Source organism: Prionailurus viverrinus, chromosome X (assembly GCF_022837055.1).
Source record: "Prionailurus viverrinus isolate Anna chromosome X, UM_Priviv_1.0, whole genome shotgun sequence".
NCBI classification, from domain to species: Eukaryota; Metazoa; Chordata; class Mammalia; order Carnivora; family Felidae; genus Prionailurus; species Prionailurus viverrinus.
Window position 1 is genome coordinate 24,676,208 of NC_062579.1, and position 20,810 is coordinate 24,697,017.

General features: G+C 37.6%; 1 protein-coding gene across 13 annotated transcripts in view; it reads right to left on the bottom strand.

Moving 5' to 3' along the window:
- The window catches only part of DMD (dystrophin), a 2,022,811-nt gene that overhangs the window by 1,114,743 nt on the left and 887,258 nt on the right, over positions 1–20,810 (bottom strand). For all 13 annotated transcript variants that reach the window (XM_047843142.1, XM_047843144.1, XM_047843153.1 and 10 more), the window contains one exon: positions 12,753–12,925. In XM_047843142.1, coding sequence (XP_047699098.1) covers positions 12,753–12,925 — 173 coding nt within the window. The remainder of the gene's footprint in view (positions 1–12,752; positions 12,926–20,810) is intronic.

Below are 20,810 nucleotides of genomic sequence, written 5' to 3' on the forward strand. Positions count from 1 at the left end.
GTAAGCATGAAAATAATGATTTATTGTTAATTCTGGCTGTGTTTGTTAGACAGAATTATTGTCACAGCAACTGACCAATACTGGCAAACTTTGGCAAGGCCCCAGTGGACAGCTACCCTGGGTTCCTTCTAAATTATTGTAAGGTGGGGAAAAAGGACGTGGGACAAATACAAGAGTTGGTATCTATGTCCTACACGAAGCTACTACTTTATGGAAGGTACCCATAAAGATTATAGAATTATATCTCTGATTATCTAAGGATTACCTTAAAACAAAGGGCATGGAATGACAATCCTTAGTTTCTACTGTTATCTTTGAATATTAGAGAAGCACACATGACAGAAATGAAAAAAAAAATAAAACAAGCAAGAAATTCAGGAGAAGGTACATAAAATTCATATTTTTTGAAAAAAAATACAGCTTACATTTACTCAAATATACAAATTATTCAAATATTGAGAATTTTGAAAATGTCCATATAAACTGTTATTTATTTTTCTAAGTATCTATCTATTTTAGGAAACCACATAGAATATTTTAAAATGTGTTGTTTCAAGCAGAAATCTCTCAAAAACCATTGTTTTAGCTTGTAATGGGCAGTTTTCCCTTGAGGAAACTGAGGTTTTTCAAGAGGACTTTGAGACAGTCCATGGATAAACTAAAACTAATAAGAAAATAATTCTTGTGAAAATCGCCTTATAGGCAAAAATTTGCATTTCTCACAGAGCAAACAGATTTTTAATGTGTCAGAATTTTTTAATGGCAACAAATTCTGTCCCCCCTCCCCACCCGCAGAAGAGCAGAACTTAAAAACAAGTAAGACAGCTCACAAAATGTTTGCTGACTTCTATCAGGAGGATACATTGACTTTAGTGAATAATGGGTATATTTTTCTTTATGAGAGACTGCTTATTTCTCTCAAATACCATAAAGAACATATTAAGATCTCATATTATTCATATATTGCTATCCACCCTTCAAAGTCCTAATACAGTATTATTATGGAGAACTGAAAGCAAATATGAGGAAATTTACCCTACAGAAATATTTTATTGAATAAACTATAATGGGAATGAAATTCTTCTTAACCAAAGAAACAAGAACCTTACTCATTCTAAAATATTGGAACTTTTGAGTGAGCAGTTTATCATTTACATTTAAGGACTCCTCACTTACAAAAAATGACTATGTATTGAGCAGCTATCATAGAAGTATAATGTGTTTGGCTTAGGCGTGATAGGAGGTGTATGGCAGAGTTTTTACTGTATAGAAACAAAAACTCTGTTGGATGGTACAGAGTTGCACACAGTGATGTAAGACATTTACATTCATGATAAGCACCTATAAGAGAGCTACTTAAACAGAGTTCTAGGAACACAGAAACTGGAATAATTGAGACCAGCAAAGTATTCCAAATGGTAACATTTGCACATGGTCATGAATGAAGTGTAGGGCTTTGGCTGCAAATAAATAAATAAATAAATAAATAAATAAATAAATAAAGGCAGTGTTCCTCAAGTACTTGAGAAGATCCTTTATCACTTGACTTTGCCAAGCAACTTCTGGAATCACAATCTATTTCTCTAGAGATACTGAACATGAAGATACTGCCTTCCAAATATTAAACACTGCTTTAAGACACTGTGGTTTCAGACACAAGAATTTTTATACATTTTTATGTCTATCCCTGTTGCTGCTACTGAATAATGACATCTGGAAGAGAGAACACAATTGTTGAGCACAAGAAATCCTCTGTGAAATGCATAAAAGAGAAGGAGTGCAGAAGACAAGAGTTCATAACCTGAGTCAAAATACACGTTCTGCCATATTCTTCCTATGTACACTTGAGGCAATTATTTGTGCCCTCTACATCTCAAGCTCCTCGTCTGTAAAAAGATCTTTAATCTTATGCAAGGCCCAGCTCCCATGTCCAGAAAAGGTAATGTCCTGAAATTTCAGTTCACTGTCTTAATCTCTGCTTTGGCCTTACATCCTTATTTTTTAATGGTTATTCTCGGTGCTAGTGATCTAACCTGCTATAATTTACCAATGACCCAAATTTAGTCAACATAAGTAGGGAATATATAACCCAGGAGCACTCTGGAAATTAAGTTACCATCTCTCTTCTTGGCTAAGCATTGGTTTTGATGGGAAGAGGGGAAAGTGTGAGACAAAAATTGATTAATAAGAAAATGTTTTGAGAACATGGAGGGCCAGAACAGGCTGGTGTTGGGCAATGATGAAAAACTTCTACTTTTATATTAGCAGAATTCAGGAAGCCAGAGTGAGATGTTACCTGAATCAGAGTTCATAAAAGGACGAAAGGGGAGAGGAAGGAGATTAACTCTAGTCTTAGCTACCTTTTTTATGTATTTCTTAGGACTGCTTAAAATACAAGACAAAATACACTTTTTCTAAGAATACATTGAAGATTGTTAGTTCTCTTCCAATACCCATTCTCCTGTTTTTCCATAAAAGTACACTTTGTGACAGAGCACACAGCATTCAAGAATAAATATAACATTTCCCACCCACCTCTGCAGCTTAGGTGTAGTCACGTGACTGACTTCTAGCCAATGGAGTATGTGTAAAACAATGCAGTCCCAGGAAATTTCACTAAAAGACATTTAATATGCACACTTTGACACTTTTCCCCTCCTCCCTTCTTGCCTCTTTGAATGCAGATGTGGTGGGAGTTCCATCTTGGGACATGTGAATGATTGCCCACCATATAAGGATAGCTGGGCAGAAAGCAGGAATGAGCAGAGCTATGATACCTGCCTTGACTGCATACTCCTCCATTTTTAAGGAGAGAGAAATATGCTTCCATTGTAGTGAAACCAAAACAAACTCTAACTGATAAAGAGAATTTCTGGAAAGATTACATTTAGCACAGTTTCGCTTTCTTCCAAAACTTGTCTATTCCATTTAGAGGGGAAAGTGTATATTTAGAGAAGGGAAATTTTCGATATGACAAAACCAAGAAACATACAGTGAGTAAAGTTAAATAGTGGCATTATTTCCCAAACGAGGCTAGTCCTACAGGCATAAGATTGGTTTCTGTATTAGAGCCTTTTCCCTTTGACAATAATGAAAATACAGGTTTATTTAGATAACAAACAAGCAAACTATAGCCCCTGTGCCCTGAAGAAATCGAATCATCTATGGTGAGGAATGGAAATGTGTGTATACAGCTATCCTGGGAAACAAAAATGTTCAATTACTTCGAGAAAAAGATTCAGGATATTGATCTATGGTTAACTCTAAGATTATATGAATTTTATATCTAGTCATTTTCTTATTTGAAGCAAGTTTTAAACTAACCTCTATGTGAACTGTAAAGATTTATAAGAATCTGAAAATGCTGAAGATATAAGGCAAATGATCCTGTATGAAATGGCTATCATAAAAAGCAAATCACTCTGCTACTCCTGAATGCTTTGAAATAGCAAGAGGAACATACAGAAGATAAGCTGATAGGTAGAAACAAACTTTTATTTAATGCATTTCAAAAAGCCCTTTCATTAAATAAATACAACAGACCCCCTCCATTCAATTCCTTCACCAGCTATTCTCAACAATGAAGAATTCAGAAGAAATTAAAAGTAAACAAGGAAATAATACACTATATGTTAACTGGAATTTAAATAAAACTTCAACAAAAGGAAATAAAAATATAGGGCTAGTTTAGGTATCCAATTCAAATGGTACACCGTACTGAATGATTCATGTTTTAAACAGAATTTAAAAAATAACAATTATGAGAGAAGCACATTGTTTGTTGATAATTGGTTTGTTTTAATGAGATTGTTAGGTAGTCAATACATTAACATTAAATACCTCCTAACACCAACTATATGGGATTAGTCTTTTGTGGTTTAAAGCTTTCCCTCTGGTGGTAAAACCTACATGTAATTGGAATCAGCAGTCAAATCATATGCTTCATTTTGGGCTGCTGGGTGGAAACAAAAACTCCTCTGTTTGGCTCACAATTGCCCTCTCAGTGGTGTGCAAAGTGCCACAACTGGCCAGCGAAAGATGTTCATAATAGGTAGGGATTAGTCTAGACTATACAGAGCCTGGGCAGAAATATGAGCACTTGAACAGAGGAGCATAAAATAGAAGGTAATGTGCAGGAGGGGGGAGACCCAAAACGGAAATACACAAGAGAAAGCAGATAGGGCAGAGCAGATAGTGTAGAGGTGAAGTGTGGTGAAGGGCGGTCACAGAAGATGGCAGGTTAGTAAGAAATTTGCCTTTCTGAAAGTTTAGATGATTTATGTTTGGCGTGTATGAAATGTCAGTACTGTCAGATTATAGCTTTCATCATCATCGTCATCATCATCACCACCATCATTATCATCAAAGAGTATTTATTGACCACATGTGCTGTACTGGGCATCATAGAAGCAAACAAAACTGATGTGATTTCTGATGCCCAGGAACCAATAAAATAAATCAGAACAATTAATGCAGACAAATGTAGGTGAACAGATAATGAATAGGATACTTAACTGGGGAAAACTTGAAGGTTAACCATAAACTTTAAACTATTTTAAGATATTTCTCAAGTGTTTGGGTAAACTGGTGAATGTGCCCATGTGTCTATATTTCCTGATACATCTGTGGACATAAATGATGTAATATTTTTTATATAGGTAACTAACTTTTAAAAATGAATTCTATCAAATCAATGACTTAATAAATAAGGATTTTTTTTAAAAAGATCTTGATTTGGAGAACCAAAACAGAAACCTTCCCCATAAGTCATAGTCTCAACAGTGAAAAAAGAAAGTGGGATACAAAAAGAAAGTTTCATTTCTTCAATTTAACACATCTTCTATATCAGTCCCATGAATGAATGCATGAGAATCCTTTCCCTGGTTGGTACAACATTGATTCTGGAATGAGATATAAAAAGACTTTCCCATGTTCAGAACTGTTTTTTTTTTAATCTCCCCTTAATTCGCCCAAGTTCAAAAACTAAGAGTCAAATAATGCACTGGCACATATACATATACCTAGGTGGGGGAGGCAGACAGGACGGATATGAAGATTCCATCTTGCATGAAAATCTTCACATTTGGTGGAGACCAATTCTAAGACTGCAATGTTAATCTTTCCTGAGTTGTCAGGATTCTGTGTGTGCTTATCATGTATCTTCCCAACTACATATGGCACTGTGACAAATAGAAGAGGCTGCTAATGCTGCTAGAGCTGAATGTCTCATTTAGGAACAAACAATTCTGGAAAAGCTCCCAGATTATGCATCTGTCCCTCTAGCTTCCACTTTAGAGGATAAAATTGTATGGTGATGACATGAGGATTAGTATATTATTCTTTCCGTCTGTAAGTGGTGTAGGGGTTATTTACCTCACCTTGACATGAGAGAAAACTATTTACTGAATGTCTTGGTGGAAAAATTACAAGTGAGAGAGCAAAAGCTTTTGAGAAAGTTGTGTTAGGAGTGGGCTTGAGGTGGCCGGGTAGCTCAGTCGGTCCAACTTCGGCTCAGGTCATGATCTTGCAGTTCATGGGTTCCAGCCTTGCATGGGGATCTGTGCTGACAGCTCAGAGCTTGGAGCCTGCTTCGGATTCTGGGTCTCCCCCTCGCTCTCTGCCCCTTCCCTACTCACGCTCTCTCCCTCTTTCTCTCTCTCAAAAATAAATAAATGTTTAAAAAAAAGGAGTGGGCTTGCAGAATTACATGCTCATTCCCTAGTCTGAATACAGAGATGATTAAGGCACTTTCTCTTCAAATCAGATTTCTATTCCTATTTTCTCTCCTTTCATTTCTTTCATTGTCTCACTTTCCTTCATGCAGTACACATGGCAGCAAGAGTCTGTGAGTGCTTCAACACTGTGGTCTTGGCAATAAAGGAGCTAAACAAAGGAGAAATCCCTGGGGAAACAGCTTCCTGCTGTCCATCCCCCAGCATCCTGTTGACATGTGGCACTGTGATCCCAGCATGATGGTGGTAAATTTGGAAAAACTTTCTCTAGAACAGTAGTGCCCACATAATTATCTGAGAGGAGGTACTGGTCAATTATAAAGTTTCAGGGGTCCACGGTGAAATGCCAAAAGTATAACCATGTACTATGCATTTCTGTAAGCTACACATTTAAAAAAAAATTGGGATTAGGTCTTTCCTGTACTTAAAAAAGTATTTATTGATTATTTTAAAATTTTAAGTGTAAAATTCATTCAAGTATAGCATACATGCAAAAAAGTGTACAAATCACAAATTCATAGTTTCATAAACTTTCTTAATAAAAACATATCAATACAAACAACATCCAGATAAAGAGATGAACCATCACTCAGGACTCCAAATTCTGCTCCTGTCCTTGTTAATTACTACTCTTCAACAAAGGACACCGTATTTGACCTTTAACCTCCAAATGCCCATTTTTGAGTTTTACAAAAATGGACTCATACAATATGTATTCTTTTGCCTCTGGATTCTTTTCTGCAGCATTATTTTTCATTACTTACTTTATGAAATATCACTGATAATAGAATTTGATTTTTCAAATGTCCTCACTCTGCTGTCCCCAATTTTTTACACTTTTTTTTTTGCTCTAAAAATTCAGTATTATAAGAATCACTACTTTACTCTCATGTCCTCTTTACATCAGATCTAAAGCTCAGAATCACCTTGAATTTAACTACTTACATGTATGGGTGCGCCATCCCAAAGTATCTGACTAAATGGGATTCCATGGAGAAATACCGATTTTAAAAAGCCACTTACTTGATGTCAGATGAGAACTGTGTTGCTACACAATAATGCCATCTTATGGCTGTACAGCAATTTGTAGTCTAGAAACTGCTTTCATTTTTATTATCTCATTTGAACTGTGCTATCCTCTTAGGTTTGGGGAGTAATTTCCTGAAAATGGGGCAAATTCATTAATGGTTTGAGGGATATTAAACATGGTATCAGAAAGAAAGTAAAGACAACAGAGTACCTGGCACTCCTTAAGTATTTGTTGAAAGAAAGAAAGGAATGTATTTCTCTAATACAAGGTGGATCTTAGGTTCATTATTTCTTTCTTTTCACATGTTTCCTGTAGATATATTTCATAAGTAGTGAGTATCCACCAAGAATTAGATGAAAACAGAATTTAGCAGCAATATTAATTTCCCATAAAGTTAAATGCTTATTATATATATATATATCATTTTCAAAGATTTTATATATATATATATATATATATATATATATATATATATATATCTCCATATACATGGATAGGTATTCAGATACATGAGATTCATGAGGTAAATATTTATTGTGTTTAGTATTTGTGTTTCCACAGGAAAAAAAAAGTCACTTTCAGTATTTTGGAGATGTGAAACTTTACTGAGACACATGATGAAATTCTATTTGCCAGAAGAGAAGGTATGAAAGCAGGTCTCTTAGATAATGAGTGAGCAGTCACAAATCACTCTGGCTTTTAATTCTCTACTTGCCGTCACCTAAAAAGTAATGTCTGTTTTACTTTAGGACATTTAATAAAGTTGAGTTTTGCCATTATAGCATTCATGAATTTGGTGATTAATGATGGTCTCAAAACCTTTGCCTAAGGAATGCAAAGAGTCTAATGCATTTTCCCATATTTGTAACTTATTGTGAGTGTAAACTACGCAAATCTATTAGAGCTAAACATTCTGGTGAAATGGAAATATGCAGATGTGCTATTTAATGTGTTTGGGCAAGCCATTTAACATCTTTGTAATTTAGTCTCCCGGTAAAACAATGAAGCAGGACAGAATCACTAAGGGCGTTTCTAGCTGTAAAAATTTCTTTATTATTAATTATTAACTATCAACAATAGTTTGGATTATTGTCTAGCAAATGTTCACTCCTCTTCCCCTTCCACTGTAGGAAGAGACAACTTTGCCACTCTATTGATGTCAGGCTCGCTTTGGCCAAAGGAATGTGACTGGACTTAATGACAACACAGGCCACAAGTGCTCCATAACATCAGCATAAGCCTACAAGGGAGGTTAAATTTGGTCCATGCTCTGGTGATCTGTCAGGAGAAAAGCATGCCACCCTTCATTTTGGGTCCAGAAAAAGGTAGCCGACCTTAAACCAACACATATCCGGGAGCCTACCTCAGCTAACCCACGGCTTGAAACAGCTGCCCAGCTCGGCCCAGCCTAGTTCAGCCAAACCACAGGCAACTTAAACATACATGGCCATGAGAATACATGCTTGTTTTAAGTCACTGAGTTTTGGGGTGCTTGATACCACTATATTAGGGTAATAGTTGACTAATACACTATCATACAATATACCAATATAGCCCTTCTTACTGGCTCAAGGGTTAGCTTATTAAAAGATTCAGGACATTTTTGTTGAGACCCAACATGAATGCTGTATGGGAAATGTGTTTATTTATGAATGTATAGTTTTTGATCTCTCCAAAGATTCAATAATCTACCCTTATATGAGCCTTGGTGGGAGACATGACCTAACACTACAATGGAATCCAAACTCCAGCTATTTATTTTCCCTTACCCGTGGCAGTTAGAGCCTACTTATATGACCTAAGCTTGCTTTACAACAGGAGTTAGCAATTTAAAGCCTACCAGGAAAATCTGGTCAAGCAACTACCTTCGTTGTCATTTTAATGTTTTTAAATTATTTATTTATTTTGAGAGAGACAGAGAGAGTGTGAGCAGAGAGAGGGACAGAAAGAGAGAGAGAGAGAGAGAGAGAGAGAGAGAGAGAGAGAGAGAATCCCAAGCAGGCTCTGTGCACAGAGCCTGAAACAGGGCTCAAACTCAGGAAAAGGTGAGATCATGACTTGAGTCAAAGTCGGATGCTTAAGCGACCAAGCCCCCCAGCACCCCTCAGCCACTTATCTTTGCAAATAAAGTTTTATTGGAACAAGCCATGCCTACTAAGTTATGTATCATCTGTGATTCCTTGCACCCAACAACAGCAGACTTGTGTAGTTGTAAAAGAGATTATAGGGCCTGCAAAGACTAAGATATTTGCTAATTGGCCCTTTAGAGAAAAAAAAATCCATCCTCTGCTGTATCAGATGATTCTGTAAGAAACCTTAATTCTAAAGTTAATGACATGAAAAGAAGTAATAATTTAGATACTTTTTGGCAGGGATAGCCACAAGCAATATCCATTGGCAATGGTACCTCTGGTGCACCAGTGGACCATGGCTATGCCAGCAGTTTAGAATTCACATTCATCTAGTAACTTGATGCTAGATGTATTTCTGGAAGCCTCGCCTGGTCTACCTTGATGAGTTTTAAACCTAGATTTCAGGTCCTTCCATCGATTCCATGAGCTACCTGATATGCTCCAATAAATTAGATAATTCTAAGGTAACCAAAGTCACTTTCTGTTAGTTGTGACTCAGAACCTTGAATGGTCCATACACCTTGCTTTATTCCAGATTCTGAGTAAGATGTCCCTATTCCACTCCCCAGGGATGCTATTCTAGTCATCTGGCATAGCTCATATTTATTAGCCTATATTTTACTGCCTGTTTGTCCAATTTCTCTCCAGGAATGGAGAGTTCTTCAAGCAAGGACTAAATTTAGTAATCTCTATGTGGTGCTCAGGAAAATGGGAAAAATATAAGAATGAATTAGAAGGCATAAAGACTACCAAAGCCAAAATGCCATCATTTTTATCATCAAAATTGTCAAGCTTAATTGAGTCATTATCATGTATAACCAACCCACTAAGCACTCTCCATGCAATGTGTCAATCCTCATAAGAACTCTATGGCTTAGAAAATATATGTATCCCATTTTATAGAGAGAGGAATTGTAAATCAAACCAAGTAAAGGAACTAGCTCAAGGGCCCATGGCTGGCCAGCAGCAAGGGCTGGAATCCAAAACAGGTTGGATTCTAGAGCCTGTGCTCATAAGCAATGACTTAAAACAGTTTTACCTGAGACTAGACTAGAAGTCAAAAGAAAGTGAAGAGCTCCTGACCAGTTCCTAGAAATGGCAAGTTAGAAATTAGGATACTAATTCCAGCCACTGGGTATAAGAGAAGAATGAGTCTAATAGGGTTAGAGGTACTCTATCCTTTGCCAGACATAGGAAAGACCCTAGGTTTCAGGTGAGATTTCAGTTTACCCACTTAGTGGATTGGCATTAGTGCTTCTGCTTCTTTGAAACTCTATGGCTGGAGGTAAAGTGAAAGGGAAACCTTTGTATGAGCCTGTGGGAAGGGAATACCTAGCTCAATGGCCAAATATGACATATATAATATGGGAGAGAAGCTTCAAAAAGCAAAACGTTTCACCTCTGCCTTGGTGCAAGAGTGGTCGGTGCCTACAAATCACAGTAGGCGCTGGGTACTCAAGAACCTTCCATGGTTCGTAGGGGGTGGTGTTGCTGATCTGGATGGCTAGGAGAAAACAGAAAAGAACAGAGACAGGAACACCCCAAGAGTCGAATGAACATCCCTAAAAAGAGGGATGGCATTGACCTCACTGCAGTAGCTGGCAGAGGCTCATAATGACTCACAGTGGGATAACGAGAAAAGGTGCACTGTGGTGGCATGCTAAGTTTCCCTTTTGCAAGTGTATACGCAGGGTCATTGAGTTTCTTTTGTTTTACCAAGACTGGCTTTGGATTCCCTGGGATCAAATGTTTTCCAGTATTTTGAGATAAACTATTAGATGATCCAGGGGGAAATAGTGTCAGATTTCTGGGAGGAAGCTTGAATCCAGACACACTACACATCCACTTTAAACTCAGTATAGTTGACCACTGAATGGTGTGGGTCTTAGGGGTGCTGATGCCCTGGGCAATCAAAAATCCACACACAGCTTTTGACTCCCCCAAAACTTAACCACTAACAGCCTAATGTCGTCAGAAAGCCTTACTGATAACAAGCACAATCTATTAACATGTATTTTATTTATGTATTATACACTGTATTCTTATAACAAAATAAGACTACAGAAAAGAAGATATTATTTAAAAAATCATAAGGAAGAGAAAGTACATTCATATTCCTATATTGTATTTATCAAAAAATTACCTATACAAAAAAACAACAAGTGGACCCTTTCAGGTCAAACCTGAATTGCTCAAGAGTCAAATGTACCATATTAGCCCTGAGAATATTGCACAAAATAAAATATGGCTCTTGTCTTTAAAGGAGCTTGTACGAAAAGAAAAAAAAAAGGTGGGGCACTTGGGTGGCTCAGTTGGTTAAGCCTCCAACTTCGGCTCATGTCACGATCTCATGGTTTGTGGGTTCGATCGAGCCCCTCATTGGTCCCTGTGCTGACAGCTCGGAGCCTGGAGCCTGCTGCGGATTCTGCTTCTCCCTCTCTCTCTTCCCCATCCCTGCTTTCTCTCTGTCGCTCTCTAACTCTCAAAAATGCATAAATGTTAAAAAAAAATTAAAAAAAATAAAGAGCTTGTGTAGTAGGCAGAAAAGTAAACAAACTGATTGCTATGTTGTAAGTTCTAGGAGTAGGTCACTTCAGAGCAGGTACTCTGCGGGGACAGCCACCAAGTCTGGCAATATTTGCAAACCCATAAATGGAATTTTGATTTGATATTACACTAAATGTCTAAAGAATATTTAAGTTCCTAGATTTTATAATCAACTCATAGGTGAGACCTGTAGGAGACAAAGGCCAGAGGGGACACAAAATTTTGGGGAATCTTCACATCAATCTCACATTGCTAGAACAGAATTTGGAGATGTTGTAGGACAGGCAGGGATGGAGAAGAAGGCTGAACAAAAAAAACAAGGGTCATGTGAAGGCCTTAAATGTCCAATTAAGCGTCTGTACTTTAGAGTAAGGAGAATGAGATTCCAGTACTGAAGTTCTTACACGTCAGAAAAACAATTCTGGATGAAAAATAACTGGGGATAAAATGGGAATGATTATTAGAAATAAGTGAGATTTCTGCTATAAGTACCAGTTTAGAAACCCACTGTAGTAAAAGAAGAACTAAAATAGAAGTAAGGATATTTCAAAATGGATAGGTAAGAGAGTCATTAGGGAGGTTCGAGATAATTATCAAACATGATTCTATTTTCTCTTAGAATAAAGAAGACTGTACTGACACTACAAATCTTTAAAACTGTTTTAAATTTAAATCATTAGGACTCCATAACTTTTAACCTAAAATTTGAAAAGAAAACAATATATTACCTTCTGGTGGTGTGAGGCTAAAGAATGCATATGAATTTTTGAAAATTTGGTCAAAAGCTAGATACGTTAATTAAGGTAAACACTGAAAACATTTTAAATCAACTTCACAAATTCATCATAGCAAAAAGATTAGGGGGACTTCAACATGTTAGGACCACCTTCAAAATAGAAGCAATAAATGAAAATCAACTTTTCGCTGATAGCTTACATTTCAAACATATAAATCTAAATATCAATATGTTGTAACTATATAGGACACAGATTGGACCAAAGATACACATTTTTGAGTGCACGTTTTTTTAAACCACTTCAATTAACCAACAAAACCTATTTTTAACATTGCGTGAAATTTTCAAAGGAAATAGTGCTCCGACATAAGGTTAACCCCAGTAGAGAATAAGTGCTAGAATGAAGCTCATTAGTCTGTTCATCAGTATTTGTTCTCGCTCCACTTACCTTTTTCCAATGATAGTAATACTTCTCCCTTCTCGTCCTCCCTACCTTTCCATGGAAAACACTGGAAAGAACTCTAGAGTTCCCTGAAAATAAGTTTAGAATTCAGGAAAATAAAAGTGTTACCTACCCTTGTCGATCCTTGTACATTTTGTTCACTCTTTCCCATTGGAAATCGAGCCGTGAGAGAGCTTCCTGCAGCTTTGCCCTTTCTGCAGGAGTGGCACTGTGCAAGGCTGCTGTCTTCTTATTGTGAATGATGTCAATCCGACCTGAGATTTGTTGCAGGCTGTCTTTTATGTTCTGCAATATAGAAAATTTGAAACACTTTCAGAAATGAATCAGCTGTCTATGTAGAGGAAAAAAAAAGAAATTTATAAACCCCAGAAATAACAGTCTTGCGATTCTTTATTTTTAGTGCTTCAAGTTTTTATTTAAATTGTAGACAGTTAACATATAGTGCAGTATTAGTTTCCGGAGTAGAATTTAGTGATTCATCACCTACCTATAACACCCAGTGCTCATTGCAACAAGAGTCCTCCTTAATGCCCATCACCCATCTAGCCCGTCCCCCCACCCACCTTCCCTCCAGCAAGTCTGTTTGTTCTCTACAGTTAAGAGTCTCTTATGGTTTGCCTCCCTCTTTTTTTCCCTTCTCCTATGTTCATCTGTTTTGTTTCTTAAATTCCACATAAGAGTGAAATCATATGGTATTTGTGTTTCTCTGACTGACTTATTTCACTTAACATAATATGCTCTAGTTCCATCCACATTGTTGCAAATGGCAAGATTTCATTTCTTTTTTCTATGGCTGAGTAATATCCCATTGCATATATACCACATCTTCTGTATCCATTCATCAGTCTATGGGCACTTGGTCTCTTTCCATCATTTGGATACTGTTGATCAGTCTTGCAGTTCTTACTTACTGACTTTTTAAAATCATCATACCTGAAGCCCAGTGATTTCAACAGGCTCAGATTGAGTACGTAATTCACGGTTCTCTTCTCAATACAATTGAATCACTCCCTTCATCTTAAAACTCTATCTTCATTTGGCTTCTGTAATCTGAACTCTGATGGTTTTTCTTCTACCTTCTTGTCCACTGCTTCTCAGTCTCCTTTACTGAATCTTTCTCTGACTGACCTCTTAATACTGGAGTGCTCTAGCTTCGTTGTGACATGTATTTCCTTCTCTATCTATACTCCTATTTGCTCACATGACTGTAAATACCTTCTATACAATGATGACTCCAAACCTTTTATTTCCAGCCCTGACCTCAACTTGGAAAAGAGAGTCACAAATCCAACTGCTTTCTTGGCATGTGGATGTCCCATGAACATCTCAAACTTAATGTAACCCCAGCCAAATTGTGAACTGCACCCCTTTATCCTTCTCTTTTAATGGTTTTCCCCATTTCAGTAAATGACATATCAATTAATTGTTATTCAGGTTGACAACCTTAGAGGCATCCTTGACCTTTTTTTTTTTTTTAGTCTCCAGTATGCAAGTTGTTAGACAATCATGTGGACTCTACTTCCAGGACATGTCCAGAATTGGACCCCTTCTCATTACCTCCCTTGTTATAGCTTTGAGCTAATCTATGATTGCATCTTATCTGGATTATTGCAATGGCTACCTAATGAACTTCCTGCTTCCAGTCTTGCTTCTCACCTAGTCAATTCTCCACACAAGAGCCGAAAAGATTTTTTCACAACATAAAGCAGATCGCATTTATCCTCTGTTCAAAATCATCTAATGCATCTTCATCAAACCCATCATCTTTACCATGGCCTACAAAGTTCTAAATTACTTGGTTGTATGTTGTCTACCTTCTAATCTTATCTTTTCTTAGTCTCTATTGAGTCTAGAACATTTCAGCCTCATTAACCTTTTTGTGTTCAAGTATGCCAAGCATTTTCTTGCTTCAAGGTTTCTTGGTGTTCAAGGTACTTGCTGTTCTCTCTGCCAAAAATATCCTTTCATTCTAGGACATTGATATGACTAGTTCCCTCCTTCTTTCTCAGCAAGAAGAGACTTCTTTACCACTCTATTTTACATAGCAGCCCTAATTACTGTGTATTCCCTGTATTCTTCATTTTTCTACATGCTATTTATGATTAACATTAAATTATATATCTACTGGTCTTTCTACACCACGAGACTAGACCCAATGAGTGCAGGGAATGTTACCTGTCTTGCTCTCTACTGGGATTCTGGAACTTAAAACAATGCCTAGCATATGGTAGGTATTCAATGTATTTTGTTGACTAAATGAATAAACAAAGATATCCTATAAGTTAACTACAAAATTTTTATCTACATTATATTTGAGAGAAAAAAGTCACCAACCACAAGTTCATTATGTAATATACACCTTCAAAATGCTGATTTTCAAAAAAAATTCTCAAAAATTATATATTTAGCTAGTCTTACTAAGTATGCAATTGGTTATTTGACTCATCTGAATTGTTATAGACAAGTCAATTGAGCAAATATTTATTGAGTTCTTCCATGTACAAGGATCAATATAGATAAAGAAAAGGTAGGTAAAACATAGTTTCATTTGCTTTATTTTAAGAATTTTGAAATTGATGCTATTGTGGTAGTAAGGAAGGGTGTGGTCTGGAGAACTGAAGGGAAAATAATAGTACAGAAGCACCAGCTAGATGACGGGAAAGAATTTCACGAGTAGTCTAAGTGGTACCAAATATTTTCTGGAAATTCACAGAAGGAACAAATCCTACACCATATTTGTCCACACACTGAGGACTCATGAAAGAAATGTAATTTGGAGTGGACAAAGCTGAGTAGTTAAAGTAGGACGGGCATTATGCTTGCTAGGCTACACACATACAAAGACAGGGAATATGAGCAGTCATACTTGACTGACTTTTTGCAAATGTAGAAGATTAGGAGAAGATGGGTCAGGAGGAAGAGGCAAGAGAGGATTAGTAATGTGTTTAAAAACTTCTGAATGTAATTCAGTAGCCAGTGAGGAACAATGATTCATAAGATAATTATGATGGAGAATTTCAAATACTTACAAAGCAGGAAAATAGTACAAATACTCCCCATGAACCTATTTTCCAGTTGCAGTTCTTATAAAGTCATGGACAACTTTGTTTCATGATACTCTCACCCATTCACCCCCTCGACTGGATTATTTTGAAATTTATATAATATTTTATGTATAAATACTTAAGCATGTTTCCCAAGTATGTGAATTCTTATCAAGGAAAGTACACATACTACCATTATCACATACACAAAATTAAAAACAAAACCATTAACGTGACTGACCATCTGGTTGGTATTCATGTTTGAGTTGGATTGAGAAAGTTGTGTAGGAAGAAAAGTTGGCAGAACTCAGTGACTGTGTGTTGAGTGAAGAAGAGGAAAGACTCTAATTACCCCCAGGTTTCTGGCCTGGGCACCCAGAAGAATAGTGGTATCACTGAGTAAAAGGATTTCAGATGGATCAAGAGGGTGTGTGTGTGTGTGTGTGTGTGTGTGAGAGAGAGAGAGAGAGAGAGAGAGAGAGAGAGAGAGTGTGTGTGTGTGTGTGTGTGTGTGTGCAAGTGATATGTTCCATTTTACATGTGGTCACATTGAGAAGCCTTTGGGGCCTCAGACTGTAGATATCCCATAGGCAGCTGGCATCAGATTTTTTAGAAGAGAAATGAGATGGTGACTATTGTTGGGCCATCCCATTTCTGCACAGTCTGGGCTTTCTGAGCAAAGAGCACTGGCATCTGGGTTTAAGGATGATTGAATAGCAAACATACCATGGTTTTCAGACTAGTGCATTGCTTCAGGAAGATCTGGAAACATACCTTTTCCACATCCCTTCGTTTATGTTCCAACTTACAGTCTGAGAATAATACACCTAAACCCTTCCCTCCGTCTGGAGAGGATGTGTTGACCCCTTGGAGCAAAGGTCTCTGTTTCTGTCCCTCTTTCTGTCAGATATGCCGGCTGCTTTACCTAAGTTCTGATATTCATAAATTTAGGGGGTCTCTCCCATACTGCAACACCCGCATTCACAGAGAAACACGTGGCCCTCACTGCATTGTCCCACAAGATTTCGGGCATGTGCACTGGTGCTAAGATGCTCTTAAGTAATTGATGATGTGCTCTCTATGTTTCTTGTCAGAAAAATTAAATAGGAATGTAAAAACTTAATAAGTATCAATAAAAGGAATATTTTTGTGTATTTTCACACAAAATTGGGGAGGATTTTAACAGTGTATGAGATGGAGACTCGGCCAGATAGGGTGGGGCCATTGCTGAACCTGCAGCTTCCCAGACGGTACTCTCAAACAAACTGCACAGCTTACAAAGGACATCAGGAGAGAGGTTATGGCAGATCTTAGAAAGTGTTCCTGCCTCATTTTAAGACTTCATGACTGTGATGCATGAAGACCTGCCTTTGCGGGGGATGAAGCTATAGAAGCAAGTGAGAGCAGAGATAATATAAGTTGTAAGGGGTGAAAGTCACTGCTTATGCTAGGACTCTAAAAAAAGCAGCTGTGTTCCCAGGTAGAGACTGGGTAAGACACAATGGTTATGGGTGATGTGAATAAATTTCAGAGAGAGAGACAGAGAGGGAGGGAAGGAGGTTGTTTATAAAATTCCAAGGTGTTTTCTTTAAGTCCCTGTACACCTTACGATAGGGAGGCTTTAATTTGTTTTGTTGTTGTTGTTGTTGTTGTTAAGCAACCCAATTTAATGTGGTCAGAATACTTACCCGACAGGTCAAGTATTACCATGTGAAGGAAGGAAAGGAGGCACACCAACAGAGAAATAAATTGTGAGATTACTTATCTGGAGGAATGCAGGTTAAAATTATGTTCAACCAGCATTAAATACAGAATTGCTAGCCACTGGAATCTAGTAGGTGTTATTTCATTGCACAAGAGATGGTCAGAGTGCTCAGAGAAGTTTTTTGGAATAAAAAAGTAAGAAGCAAGTTTGCCTAAGGATGAACCTTTGTGAAAAGGGAAGGTCCAGGAAGGAGATGAGTGCGCCCAAAGAGTAACTGTCATCAGACCTAGGAGGAAAGCCAGAAGAGTACAGTATTTCAAAACCAAGGGAAGGAAGTGTATCAGGAAGGATGGAGGGAGCTGCCAACAAGCCTAACACAGCTGGGAACAGGAGTGAAAAGGCAACTGGCTATTCAGGAAGTCATCAGTGATCTTCTCTGGAGCAATTTCACCATCTTCATAGTGTGAAACTATAAACCTGGATAGAGTAGACAGTCTTCCACTGTCACCGTCTTTCACCACAAAATTGAAAATAGCTTACTGTTACATTGTGGTTCACTTTATTTGACATACAACACTTTGCTATTGAGGTTAAGTTTACTACCCAAGCCTGAAAATGCAACACAAATTTCAAAAGAACAGAATGGATTCAGTATGTGTTAGCAATGCCCTAGAAATTACCGCAATCAAATATTCGCCTTATATGCTTTCTTCTCTTTGATTCACGTGGTGAAATTCCATATCATCTTCTGACAGTTCTGAACCTGCAGCCTTGGGTAGAATAGTTAGGGCTATCCCACGAGCGTGATTAGGTCGGGTGCCAGGAACGTGCACCAACAGGACTTCTTTGCTGTTTCTGTTAAGTCGACTGACCTGGGCCTCCTGATTTCACTACCACTTGCTCTGGCTCAACTCCTGACGATGTAAATCATGGACTCCATTTTAGTATGGCTGCCAGACCAAGGGCAACAATTCAGAACTCTGACAATTTCTCCATGTGACACCAAAAGCCAGGTGACTGGAAAGCTGATTACCTAAATTTATACTGGGGCGACCAGTCAGTGTAACCAGTTTGCCTTCACGTTGGAAGCCCACACAATTAAAATAAATAGCTGTGATCTCCAATGGGGATAAAATTTAAGAGAAGGAAAGGAGGATTTTCCCCAACAGAACAAAAGTCATCTACTTATGGCTTTGATGTGGGTTGTGTGTCTATGTGTGTGCGTGTGTGCGTGCGTGCACACACACACACACACACACACACACACAAAACAGGTAAATATATTTTCTCTCTGAGGATCTGAGCTTGCCAAAGTTCCCGGTTTCAATCCAAATCTCTGGAGAGGCCCCAGTTCTCTAGAAAGTGGTAGAATTGCTCAGAATCGAGTTATGAATGGTTTTAGCAATGCTGGGCAGCATGTTGCAAAGGCAGAAAAACTTTCTAGCTTAAATGAGAAAAGCAAAAAGCAAAAACTGGGGCAGGGGATGTCACACTCCCTGGATATCTAGATAATAGCTCCTTGGTGCATTCTCAGAGAATGCTGTCAAAATTGGCTGGAGTCCAGGAAATCCTTTTTTAAAGTCCCTACACATACTCCTGTCCCTGAGGCACTGCACACAGAAAAATGGTATATGCACCAAAGAAAATTCTGTAGCAGTTTCCACAGTTTAAAGTCAAAGATGAGATCTTTTATAGCTTTTTACTATTTTGGTTTGTCTAGAAATAAGTGATCTTTATAGTTTCTGACCCTCTAAAAATGAAACCATAGTCCCTGTAGTTGCTATGGTGATAGAAAAATCCTTAGGATCACTACAGAATATATTATTTTCATGTCTATCCCTGAATAGTTCCTTATCGTACCTGAAAATATGATGGCAAAATCATGAGGTACCCCCTGTTTAGTCAACATTTTCTCTTAATTTTGATACGCCCCTAGGAATTAACCTCCCTACCCTCCATCTAGATTCTGTCACAGGTTTGTTAGTCACTCTTACTGCCCAAGGAAACTTTCATTTCCGGAAGGCACTTGTACATGAGTGCATAAGATTTAGGTCTTTGGTATTTTAAAATAGCATTCTTGCCGCTCTGCTTCATGGCATCAAGTCAAATAAGACCCTCATTTATACACTGCTAATAGGGAAAAATTAGACAGCGAAATAACTTTCTCAACTGAGAGATGAGGTCTGGGTATGTAAAATAAGGAAAAAAGGGAAGATTATGAACTATGATGCTGTAAGTCAGGCTTCCAGTTGAAAAGCTGGTGGTTTAAATAAGAGTTCCTTGAAAACACAGACATGATAAGATGAGCTTAAACTCTGACATAAATGATATTTAAAAACATGAACCTCTCTTTAGAGAAAATCAGGTTTTTAAAAAAATGTTAATGCTTATTTTTGAAAGAGAGAGAGTGGGGCGGTGGGGAGAGAGTGGGGGAGACAGAGAATCCGAAGCAGGCTCCACGCTGTCAGCGCAAGGCCTTGATGTGGGGCTCAAACTCATGAACCATGAGATCATGAGGTGAGCTGAAGTTGGACGCTCAATCTACTGGGCCACCCGGGCGCCCGAGAGAGAAGCAGTTTTTTAAAGGGGATTCATAACACAAACAATGTGAACCTAAAAGTACTTTGTTGATTCAAGTACCATGTAATAGTGCCTTCAATGGGCTGAAAAGAGAAACTAGACACTACAGACCATTTATCTAGGGAACGAAACAAGGGACCCCTTTGCCAATTAATCAGGTTGAGATAAAGTTCTCAAGTAACTCTTCACAATGCTGTCTTCTCTATCATAAGGGACGGATTTCTGCTGTTCAGTTTTTCTTCCATTTAAGGTAAAGCAGCAACTACTCCCTTGCTGTCAGAATGTTTCATTACAGAGCATGGCTTTGCCCACCTAAATGGTAAACCTATTTGTATGAATGTCAAAGGAGATACTGTGGAAATTGAACAGGGCTGGAGTAGGGGATGGTGGTATTTGATAAAGTGAATTTATTATAAATCACTTCTGATGAAAATAAACTTTTAAGAAGTTACTGAAATTTTAATTTTGTGTCTTACGTATTTGTCTCAAAAATACCATTAAGAGTACCATTAAGAGTGCCAGTATGGTCTCTAATATTTAAAATACCATCACTTCCGTTGTATCTTTCCTGTAGTCAAGAAAATAAGTGGGCATCTCACATATACACAAACAGAAAATTCAAGTCAGCACTTGCTTAAACTGTAGCACACAATTAAAAAATAAGGATGCTTATGATTTACAGGCATCTGTAATCCTATTTATACCAAGGAGTAACATCAAACACACCTCCATGAGTTTAAACCTCTTACCAAGGCAGGATTTTAAATATGTTGATTATAGGATGTGTAGGCAAACATTAATCTGAAATTTTGTCTTCTGTTTGAAAGTTTGTAATAACATA